This window comes from Peromyscus leucopus, chromosome 1 (assembly GCF_004664715.2).
Source record: "Peromyscus leucopus breed LL Stock chromosome 1, UCI_PerLeu_2.1, whole genome shotgun sequence".
Lineage (NCBI taxonomy): Eukaryota > Metazoa > Chordata > Mammalia > Rodentia > Cricetidae > Peromyscus > Peromyscus leucopus.
Window position 1 is genome coordinate 179,275,997 of NC_051063.1, and position 12,170 is coordinate 179,288,166.

Here is a 12,170-nt window from a genome sequence, read left to right on the forward strand (position 1 = left end):
TTCTTGGGTGTTTTGTCACAGCAACAACAAAAGCCACACATGTGATTTTAATCACTAGAAAAAGGTGGAAATGGAAACCAGCATGTCAGATTTGCCAAAGACCCAGTATACTTGTCATTTTGTGACTGTGTTTGTGCTCCCAAGCCAAGCTGAGTATTTTTGACCACATAAGCCAACTGTACTCAACAGGAGACAAATTTACAGGAAATGTCTGCTGCCCCCTGACGAAGTCATAGTCAGGAGATCTAGAGCTCAGACTTCTCACCCACCAGCCTAATGCTTTGCTCATTTCACAGCTAATCTTACTTGTAAGGAGAACATTGCTTCCATTTTTTATCTTTGTTGTAATTGTCAGTCAATGAACACCAACTCCGATTCAAAATGTAGCCTTCCTTGGTGCATTCATAAACGTACTTTTTTCCAAATTGGAAAGGAAAGGTACACATTGGAGGATCTGCAGAGAAAGATGGATAAAGGATGCACTAAGAACACTGTCCTCAAATTAATCCCTGTGGAGAAAATAGTCAACTATTTTTTTCTATCTGATTGGTATATATATAAAAGACTGCTTTCTGAAATCTAAAACATTTTCTCCAGATTCTCTTGGGGCATGGTTATAAAATATATACCTTTATAGGACTCTCACCAAATGCTTTGCAGTATCTCCACCTTCCTTGGAAATAATAATCAAGAGAGCACCAATCATAGTCACTGTGGACAGAGATGCAGCTGTGGTAGGTTACCTCATTATAGATGAATGGAAAGGTACAGTTTGGCACAGGAAATTCTGGAGAAAAGAACAATTTCAGAATGTAAAAGATGCTTACAGTGGGAAATGAGTTTGTTTTGTTTTGTTTCTTTGATTCCAGGGTCTCACTATGCTGACCTGGGCTGGCCTAGAATTTGCTATATAGATCAGGCTGGCATTTAACTCAGAGATCCACCTGCCTCTGCCTCCTCAGTGTTGGAATTAAAAGGCATTTGCTATCATGGTTAGCAGAAATTGACTTTTAAATTTTTATATTTCATTTAATTTTTACACCAGGTTTCACTTCTGTAACTCAGTCTGTCTTAGAATTCTGTAGCTAAGACTGGCCTCTGATTCATATCAGTCCTCCTGCCTCAGCCTCCTGAGTGCTGAGATTAAAACCTGAGCTACCATGTCCAGCTGGGACTTGATTTTAGAATGTTCATTTCAGTGAGGCCTGCTCTCCCAAAACCCCTACATACACCTGCAGCTGGTATCACTTGCTATCTTTCTGCTTGTGACAGAAAATATCAGCAAATCTCCAAGAAAATTAGAGATTTCCTCAATTGGAGGTCCATTAGCAGAGAGAGACATCATCTCCAGAGCTCATAACTCGGGAACCTTTCCCATCATCTGTTCCCCTGACTTACCAAGGTAATCTCCAAAACAACTCTCCAATCTCTCTGCTGCCCTCCACAAGCATTTTCATCACTTAGCATTTTTCTTTGTTCTGTCTGCAGCAATAGCATATCTGTGCCTTCTCCCAATGTATTGTACCATTCTGAAGGGCCCGTGCTCACTCTTAATCATAAATGGAACCATACAGCTGACCTATTGACATTCTCTTGTTCTTAAGATAAGACAAGCTTTGACATAGCTTATCTTTTTCTATTTAAAAAAAAAACCTGAAGCTTGTCAGAATAATTCCTAACTGCATTCTAAATACATATCCTTATACCCACAGATAAGTGTAGCTCCCAACCTTCATCAATTAAGCTTCTTCTAGCAACTAACAGAGGCCATCACAGAAAACCACAACTAGTCAAAATACAAAGAACAACTGATCATAAGGTTCCCTTTCCCAGTGGATACATCTACAATACAACTCCTGCACAGAAGGCTCAGGGAACACTGTGGAAGAAGGGACAGAAAAATTGTAAGAGTCAGAAGACCAGGAAATTTACTGTGAGATGTGCCTCCTAGAAATGGCAGGAAAGCTTCACCCATGTAGCACAACAATATAGCTGCCTAAACAAGACCTGAACAAGGACAGCACCAATGGGCATGTTAACACAGAAGGGGGAAATATCATTAACTCTCACCCCTGGTCAAAGAATTACAGGAAATGAAAGGATGCTGGGAGTGGGAGAATTAGTTTTCTCTCATGGAGGAGCCTCCAATACCAAGTGGTCAACCCTGTAATCATATACATGCATGCATCACTGAATAGATTCAGCAAGTTGTGCATATATATATATATATATATATATATATATATATATATATATGGAGGCCAGGAATTTGAGGGAATGTGATGTGGAGGGAACATTGGAGGAGTTGGAGAATTGAAAGGGAATGGATGGAAATAATGCAATTATATTTTAATAAAATAAATAAATTTTAAACTGGTATTTGTAACAAGATAGTTTTATTAATTACATTAATGACCTTGATTTAACCACTCATAGTGTAAACCTATATCCAAGCATCAAATTTGACTCCATACATATGTAATTACTATTACACTGTAAAGGGAAATAAAAAACTAAGTACAGAAACCCACATAGTGCCTTATCTGAGTCCCAATGGATAAAGGAGTGCCTTCCTTGAGTGACAAGAATCTTGAGTTGGTCACTTAACTTCAATATTGTTTAGCTGATGTAGCCCAAGGAAGCCTCTTAGGTCAGAAGAATAAAACAAAAAATTTCCACAGCAGGAAAGTATGCATCTGCTACTCTTAAGAGGTGTAAGCTAACATTTAAGATGCTGCCAGATAGAGGTTGCCCCCTTACCTTCCATTGGGGGCCGTAAATAAGGAATCAAGTCTGAAAGACAAAAATAATTTGTAAAGTGTAAGCCACTTTCTAAAGCACTGCATATACAGAATGACTACGAAATATACATCAGTGTCCTGCAACATCTCATCAAGTTGGGGTTGTATATCTACCCAGGGAAAGTCACATCAAACTGTAGAAAGCCAGGAAATTCCATCCACTTAGATGTGAGCTCTCACTCCTCTGATGTCTTCCTTGGAGTCAGTTAAAGTCATCCCACCATGTCCAATGCCATGCCAGTTCTGTCCACTCACTAAAAGTCTAAGTAATATTCTTCTTCCAACTTATTGTTAACAGAACACTTCAACGAGAATATGGTGCCAAAGTAAATGTTAGCCATATTTAAGGAGCCTGGGTCAAGGGGGGATGAGAAAGTTTGTCAGATAAATTGAGATTATAATTGACTCCAAACATCCATAATATGAGTGGTGCCACCCCAAAATGCAACCAACACCTGCTGGAAAATGTGATTGAGAGAGTACTTACAAGATTTTTTGTGTGTTTGAGTTTTTGTTTTGTTATTCTTCATAAATGTGTGTATGTGTATTTGTGTGTGTGTGTGTGTGTGTGTGTGTGTGTGTGTGTGTGTGTGTGTGTCTGTTTGCAAGGCATGATATATATGTGGAGGTCAGAGGACAACTTGCAAAAGTCATTTCCCTCCTTCTACTATGTAATCTGAGAATCCATATCAGTTGGTGAATCTTAGGGTCAAGCTCTTATATCTACTGAGCTACCTCCATGCATGATCTCCTGTAAGATCATTTACACACCCTTTGTGTATATCTACCATTCCTGTAGAGCATTTTATAATAGCTTTTTCATTTTCTGGAGCAACTTCCTAAGGATCCTTCCCTCATAACTTTCTGGCTTTACATATTTTATTTTCAGTTTTGTTAGGATTGACTTAAGCAACTTCCTTGATATTCTACTATGCTTCCACAAAGTTCTGAAGTGTTTTTATGAGATAAAATAAGTCATGATAAGAGTGCTTCAGAATTCAGGGGGAACCATGGGAGGGTGCTGTGGGATGTCCTGTATGCCATAAATATATGTTGCTATGATTGATTGATAAATAAAATGATGATTGGCCAGTAGCCAGGCAGGAAGAATAGTGTAGGCGAGACAAGGAGGAGAATTCTGGGAAGTGGAAGGCTGAAGCAGAGAGATCTTGCGAGGCACTGTGATGAGAAGCAACATGTTAAGATACTGGTAAACCACAAGCCACGTGGCAACTTATAGATTAATAGAAATGGGTTAATTTAAGGATAAGAACAGTTAGCTAGAAGCCTGAGCCATTAGGCCAAACAGTTTAAATAATATAAGCGTCTGTGTGTTTATTTTATAAGTGGGTTGCAGGGCTGCGGGGGCTTGGCAGGACCTGGAGAGAAAGACTCCAGCTACAAGAGTATGGTGGTATTTTATTTATACTGAAATGTGATTTTCATTGTATGTTAATAAATAAAGTTGCCCAGGGGTCAGAGCTATTAGAGCCATAGCAAGAGCGTGGTGGTGGTGGTGCACGCCTTTAATCCCAGCACTTGGTAGAAGAGCTAGGTAGATCTCTGTGTATTCAGGGATACAGCCAGCATTGGAGACATACGCCTTTAAGACCTGGAAGGCTGTACATGCAGACAGTGACGAGGCAGTCATGTGTTTGGGTTTACAACCAATGAGAAGGCAGAACAGAAAGACTATTTAAAGACAGACACACAGGAAGTAGCTCTCTTTTGGGGAAGCTAGGAGCACTGCAGGAGGTAAGATTTTAGCTCTGAGCTCTGACCTCTCGGCTTTCTCTTTTACATTGGTTGTGTGCTTCTTATTTTAATAAGATGGTTGGTTACATCGACACAAGAGGGAAATAAAGCCCTGCCAGCAAGTGATCTTATTCCCTTCTCCAAAGCAAATGACTCAGTACGCTTTCCTCAATCCTTACTTGCTCTAGACTGTCCCCCTCCAATACACGCCCCCTATTTTCTACCTATCTGCTTTCATTCCTTACTCAAAGACAGCTACTCTGTGTAGCTAGAGTTTTCCTGCCTGGCCCATAGTCAGGACAAATCTCTCTCACCCGCCAGTCCCACAGCTGCTCAGACCCAACCAAGTAAACACAGAGATTTATATTGCTTGCAAACTGTATGGCCGTGGCAAGCTTCTTGCTAACTGTTCTTATATCTTAAATTAACCCATTTCTATAAATCTATATATACCTTGCCACATGGCTCGTGGCTTACCGGCATCTTCACATGTGGCTTGTCATTGTGGTGGCTGGCAGTGTCTCTGACTTAGCCTTCCACTTCCCAGAATTCTTCTCCTCCTTGTCCTGCCTATACTTCCTCCTGCCTGACTACTGGCCAATCAGTATTTTATTTACTAACCAATCAGAGCAACAATTTGCCATACAGAACATCTCACAGCAACTCTGCCTTGTCATAGACAAGGTTTACTAAGATATCATGTTATAGCATTGGCCTCCTTTCTGACTGCATTCCAACTTGCATGATTCTTGCTTTCTTTATATCTCTGGTGACAACAAGAGCCCAAATCCTTTCTAAGAGAAGAGGATATGTCTCAGTTGGTTGAGTGCTTGCATAACATGCACAAAGCCCTGAGTTTGATCCCAACAACATATAAACTGACTAGGGATGGTGGTACTTGCCCATAATCTCAGCTCTCAAAAGGTAAAAACTGGGAAATCAGGAGCTTAAGGCTATCTTCATCTACATGGTGAACATGAGATCTATTTAGACTACATGAGACTCTTTCACAACATACTATTGAAACAACAAAGTGTTCTAACTCTCTCTTCATTAGACCCAGAGTACCCCACACTCTGTATATTTCAAGCTGTCATGCACAAAAAGCACAGCTTTCTCTAGGGCCCTGCATTCCTGTGGACACAGCTGCAGGACGATGGCTGTGCTAAAGGACTCCTCTACCCTTCCTGATTAACCCTCACAACTACAACACAAGATGAGACCCCTTGTTCTGCATTGAAATTACTTGTCTCCTGAGGATGCCATTCATATGATTCAAATTCCATATGAGTGACTTATAAAGTGAATCAACATGAAATTTCTCCCCACCAAACCTGACCTCAGTCACCCTGACATCTGCCCCACAGGCAACCCATGTCATGTGTGTTTGAAACATATGGACACTGTCAGTCAACAACCAGATAGGAAGGCATTAATAGACTACTCTCATGCAAAGAATAACTGAGTCCATACACTATTTTAGACCTTGCTTCCTTAACAAGAGGTTTTGCAGAAATTTCCAAATAAAAACTCAAAATAGTTCCCCTCTTTCATGAAGATATTATTTATTACTATACAGATGCTGAAACTAGGGCTCCCTTACAGGTAAAGTCACCTGTTCTGTGCTCACTCAACCAAGGAGGGGAAGAACAAACAACAGTCCAATCCACAGCTCTCCACCCTCTCCTTGCTGTACTGAAAAGATGTCATGGACAGTTGATCTCCAGCCTTTCTCAATTCTCATTTGCCTTGGACTCTCCTCCTCCAACCCTCTCCCCCTCTTTTCCACCTCACCTGCATTCAGTCCATACATACAGACAGCTAGCGACACCCAGCTCACAAGATGTCTCATCACCTCCAGTTGCCTGCAGATGGCACACCCAGGAGAAAACCTTGCCTCTGACTTTATGCTCTCTCTTTCTGCTCCTCCTACTCAGTCTGCTCACACACTTCCTCCACAGTGAATTCCCTTTGTCCTAAATGACTTAGAGTGATTCAACATTTATCTTAGAATGTTGCATGGTGTCTTTCTGCAAGTGTTGTTTGCCCTGTAAGGGATCTTTTGGCTTTTTCAACATGACAGCCAATCTTTGAATATCTTACAGCTTTGTAAGATATAGTCTGCATCTTCTCCTGATTTTCAGAGATGAAACCTGGAAAGACATTAGTATTTATTCAACATAGCACCATGCAGGTGCATTTGGGATCACATCCAACTGTGTCTGATTTCAAAAGCAATAATTAACCAAGAATTTGTCCTTGGGAATGAGGAAGGGAGGAAGGAGGAGAGAAAGGAAGAGAGGGAGGAAGGGGAAATATGAGAATGGAGAGAGGAAGATTAACAGTGAGAGTGATATTTAGAAAATAGAACACCAAACCAGAAGTAGATATCTCCCTTGCAAATGGCTTGGTGTACTTCAAGATAATCCAAAATAAAGAACAAAGGGTCTTAGAGGCCAGGCATTATGGCCATGTTAGTAAAAGCAGGGTTAACAGTCATCATTCATCAAATGCCTATGAAGAGATCAGGGAGAAGATGAGCATGAAAAACATAGGCTTCAGGGCTGGAGAGATGGCTCAGAGGTTAAGAGTACCGACTGTTCTTCCACAGGTCCTGAGTTCAATTCCCAGCACCCACATGGTGGCTCACAACCATCTGCAATGAGATCTGGAACCCTCTTCTGTGTATATAATAAATAAATCTTAAAAAAAAATAACTGGAAAAAACATAGGCTTTTAAACTTTTGATAAACTAGCATAATGGCCATAAAAACCCTCCAATGTTGCCATGGATGATGAATATCTTCATCAGATGCAAGAAAGAAACACACAGGCTAGCAGTGCTTCTTGAATATACCCATAGAAGTCTCATCACAGTGGCACCATATGGGATTCTGTACTTGGTTCCACTAGGAAATGTAGGGCCAAAGATTTAAAAACTGGGGGCCAAAGAGTCCAAGTCATTCATTAAGATTAAGTGTCTCCACAAAACCAAACTAGTGGGAACTCATGAACATTAGACCAACATCTGTGGAGTCTCCATGGAAAACTGGACTAGGCCCACTGCATAAGTGAAACAGTTGTGTAGCTTGATCTGTTTAAAGGGCCCCCTGGCAGTAGGATCAGGATCATCCCTGGTGCATGAGCTGGCTTTTTGGAGCCTACTACCTATGGTGGGACACTTTGCACAGCCTTGATGCAGGGGGAGGAGCTTGGACCTGCCTCACCTGAATGGTCCAGGCTCTTTAGACTCCCCATGGTAGACCTTGCCTTGTTAGAGGAGAGAATTGGGGGGAGTTGGGGGGAGGTGAGCGGCATAGAAAGAGAGAGGAGAGGGGGATCTGTGATTGGCATGTAACATGAATAAAAAAAATTCCTTAATAAAAGAAGATTAAGTATCTCATGAAGTAGTGGAAAATCATGGGTTTCATTCAAGCATCCTGAGCAGATCTATCTGACTCATCCCCACTCCAGAATCTAGGAGGTCTTGCAGGTTAAGTGTCTTCACAGGACTCCTGATCTTCTCATAGCCATTGGAAAAGCCATCTCTCCATTGGAAATAATTGATTTAATGCCAGTTACAACTTAGTTTACATGTGTGGAAAATAAGGGACCCCAGCCCAAAAGACAAAAGCTATTTTGGGAGCCTAATTTGAGAGAAAAATGGTTACTGTTTTAGTTAATTTGTGTCCATTATTTCCCTTCATAACCCTGTCTCCAATTAGAACTATCACAATCCAATTTACATGCATCTCCAGGAATGAAAAGTTCTGGTCCATATCCCTTATTCATAGAGTACGGCAAGTGGCTGGAAGTTAGCACACCCTTGAATTGATTTAGCTGCCTTTTCCCTGCTTTGTTGAAGAACATTCTTCTAATCCTCTTTACTGTGGTTCTAACTTTTCCCAAAGACAATGGGCAGATATGTACCTGAATGCTAATGGAGTTATGTAAATGCTGATAAATATGTACATAGTGAGTGAGGACTGGTCAAAAGATTCATTTTGTTTTATATGCTAAAGGACATTGTGATCAGAGGCCAGAACATCTCACCCTCTGGAAAGACTGCAAGGGACATCAGAAAGAACCCATTATTCCTTTCTATCTCACCTGAATACTTATTATGTCCTAAGGCTATTGTCACTTGTGGTAAAGAGAAAGCTTTCCAATTTTCTCAGAATCAAGGCTGGTATCTAGCCAACAACATTCGGTGGCTTGGGGCAAGTTTGAAAGGAAAATTTTACCCAAGATCAAAAACCTACAAAAAGGCAGAGGTGGACTTAGATCTTACAGCTTCTATGTGAATACCCAATTGATTTGCAGGCCAGTGAAAATTATCAGTGATTCTGATACAGAATGGATCAATAGGGACTCCATTTTTATGAGGAACGCAAAAAACAAAGAGATACAGCAAGGAGTTCACACTTTTACTGTCTTCTATAGGACCTGTAGAACCTTGAGAATATACACCCATTAATATCAGATAGACTAAAGCTCAAATAATGAATCTCCATTCGTTAGTCGGGGTCATGGATAAAGGACTTTTTATCTGTGGCAGGGGTTGTTTCATATCTGTGCTTCAAAGTCATACAGCATAAGAATATTAAGTTCTCAAACATCGTGAGTATTTGTGAATTTAAGAGTAGGGCAATTGGAGGCAGAGGAAAGTGGATCTCTGTGAGGTCAGGGCCACCCTCATCTACAAAGTGAGTTCCAAGTCAGCTAGGGCTACACAGAGAAACTCTGTTGCAAAAAAATAATAATAATAACAAAAGGAGTATGTGAGATGTATGAGTCTATTATATTAGTCTGCTAAAACTGCCAATACAAAATACCACAGACAGACAAATCATGCCTTCACTCATTCAAACCAATGAACTCCCTGTCATTCCTCAAACATCCAAACAGAGTAGTCTTTAAAAGCATATGCATTTCAACACTGTTGGCCCCAAAACACTATTCCTCAAAGTTATCAGGCCAGACTCATTCACTCCTTTTCTTCAGATCCCAGAGAACCCATGTGCTGTCATTTGATATTGAAATGTCAACCATAGATTCACATGTTTGAACACTTTATCAGCAGCAGGGGGCACTATTTTGGAAGGTGGCACCTCCTTGGAGAAGGTGAGTCTCCAAAGGTGAGCCTTGAATGTTTATGTCTTGGCCCTACTTCCTATCTTCTCTCTGCTTCCCAACTGCAGGCTAAATGTGACCAACAAACTCATGTTCCTCCCATCATGCCTTTCCTGGCATGATGGACTGTGTCACCTCAAATTGTAAACCAGAAAAAAAATCTCTTAAGTTGCTTCTTGTGAAGCATTTGGTCATGAGAGGACATGTAGCAATAGCAGATACGTAGCCTGAACTGGCCATCTCCTGTGAGCAGATTGATCCTACCCCAATTGTCATCAGAGAAGTGTCATCCAGCAACTGATAGAAACAGACTCGGACCCACAGCCAAACATTTGGAGGAGTTCGGGGATCCTGCAGAAGAGGAAGAGAAAGAACTGTAGGAGCTAGAGGAGTCAAGAATGCCACAAGAAAACACACAAGATCAACTAACCTGGGCTCACAGGGGTTCACAGAGACTGAACTGACAACCAGGGAGCCTGCATGGGACTGACCTAGGCTCTCTGCATATATGTTACAGTTGTTTAGCTTGGTCCTCTTGTGGGACTCCTAACAGTTGGAACTCTTTTATAGGCTTTTGGGACCCTCCTCCTCATACTGGGTCACCTCGCCCAGCCTTAATAAATGGGGTATATGTTTAGTCTTACTACAACTTGATATGCCATATTCTGTTGATACTCATGGGAGACCTGTCCTTTCCTAAACAGAAATGGAGGAGGAGCAGATTGGGGAGTGGAAACAGAGTTTTACAGGGAGGGAAGAGAGGAGGTAGGGGAAACTGTGGCCAGAATGTAAAATAAATAAATAATTTTAAAAAAAAAAAAGGCATCATGTCACTTACTCAATTTCCATTGCTTTTGCCTGATGTCTACTCTATATTTGTATCAGTAAATTCACATTTGCACTTACGGATGTGCATGTTCATTATCAATTCCCTTTATTGCACTGCAAGTTCAATGAAGACGGAGATTTTTTTAACACTTTATCCCCAAATGGACTAGCGAATGACATGCTCAGCCCCTGTGGTTTTGAATGAATACCCCATGCTTTCCCCACAGATTTGGGAATAAGGGTTTTGTGCCATAGCATAGATAAGTAAAGCAACTAGGACACATGGCAAGTGCTGAGTGATTATACAGACTAGCTGTTGGATTTTTTTGTGTGGTTTTTGTGGCCCCCTTCCTACTTCTGGGCTGGAATATTGTCTGCATGGAGCTTTTTACAGATCTTTTGCATGCTTTCACAATCACTGTGAGTTTGTGTGTGTATCTGCCCAAGGTTGGGTGAGAAGGTGGTGGAGAGGGTGGCAATGGGAAAAACTGAAGGAGGGGAGATGGAGATGTCCAAAATTTTCAAAAGGAACCAGAATTGTTAAAACAAATAAGTAGAAATAAAGGATGGCTGTTGGTCCAAAGACCTTGACGAGCTTGTATGCATCATGAGATAGTTCACGTGTCCATGGACAGGTATGATTTTCAAAATATTTTCTGATGCTGACCTTAGTAACTCTGTGTTTTCACAAGCTGTTATTTTCAGTTAGTATGTCTGGTTCTTTGTGCTTAACTTTCCTGATGTGGTAAAATAGAGGTGACAATAAAACCATGGTCATCAAATTGCAGGGATTTTTATGAGTCTCTCTCTCTCTCTCTCTCTCTCTCTCTCTCTCTCTCTCTCTCTCTCTCTCTCTCTCGTGTGTGTGTGTGTGTGTGTGTGTGTGTGTGTGTGTGTGTGTTATCACGGAATACAATCCCTGGCATAAAACACGCTATAGAAGCATTCACCTATTGCTCCTGCTATTATCAGTGCAGCTAACAGTAACTATTATTTTAAAACAGTGATGCTACCAAACTCTGTGTCTTAGGTACTATTGTATTGCTGTGAAGACCATGGTAACTCTTATAAAACAAAGCATTTAATTGGGAACTTGCTTACAGTTTTAACAGGTTAGTTCTTCATCATCATGGCTAGAAGCAGACAAACATGGTACTGGAGCAGTAGCAGAGAGCTTTACATCCTGATCCCCAGACGTCTGTCAGAGAGAGAGAGAGAGAGAGAGAGAGAGAGAGAGAGAGAGAAGCTAGGCCTGGCATGGGCTTTTGAAACCTTAAAGCACACCCCCATTTACACACTTCCTCCAACACGGCCATACCTACTCTAACAATGCCACACCCCTACTCTTTCTCAAACCGTTCCACTCCTTGGTGACTAAGCATTCAAATATATGAGCCTATGGGGCCATTCTCATTCAAACCACCACACTCTGTAAGAAAAACAGTGGTGTGAATGAATTGACAGATGGAGAGGTTAAGGTGCTAAAAAGTTAAGTCCCAGTCTTATGACTGTTAAAATCTGGGCTAGAGTTTCACACTCCTTGTTACCTGACTCCACTGTATTTTGAATCATCAAAATACACTACTTCATTGTACATTGCTTTCTGGGTTGTTTTGTATGGAAGAGTGAATCAAGATTGACTTAAGGCTTCCC

The 12,170-nt window shown here is 41.1% G+C and overlaps 1 protein-coding gene across 1 annotated transcript; it reads right to left on the bottom strand.

Moving 5' to 3' along the window:
• Positions 1–302: 302 nt before the first annotated feature.
• On the bottom strand, positions 303–12,114 carry LOC114703944 (binder of sperm protein homolog 2-like). Its single transcript, XM_028884991.1, has 5 exons — positions 12,065–12,114; positions 6,351–6,421; positions 2,761–2,793; positions 647–787; positions 303–454 (listed from the first exon to the last, which is right to left on the bottom strand). The coding sequence occupies exons 1-5, from the start codon at positions 12,112–12,114 to the stop codon at positions 303–305; spliced, it is 447 nt and encodes a 148-aa protein (XP_028740824.1).
• Positions 12,115–12,170: the final 56 nt, after the last annotated feature.

Coding starts and splice junctions, on each gene's coding strand:
- LOC114703944 (XM_028884991.1), bottom strand. CDS start 12,114: ATGTACAATGAAGTAGTGTATTTTGATGATTCAAAATACAGTGGAGTC. Junction 6,422..12,064: donor TCAAAATACAGTGGAGTCAG/GTAACAAGGAGT, acceptor TGCCATCTGCAG/GCAACTGGAGGTGATGAGAC. Junction 788..2,760: donor TTTACGGCCCCCAATGGAAG/GTAAGGGGGCAA, acceptor TCTTTTCTCCAG/AATTTCCTGTGCCAAACTGT.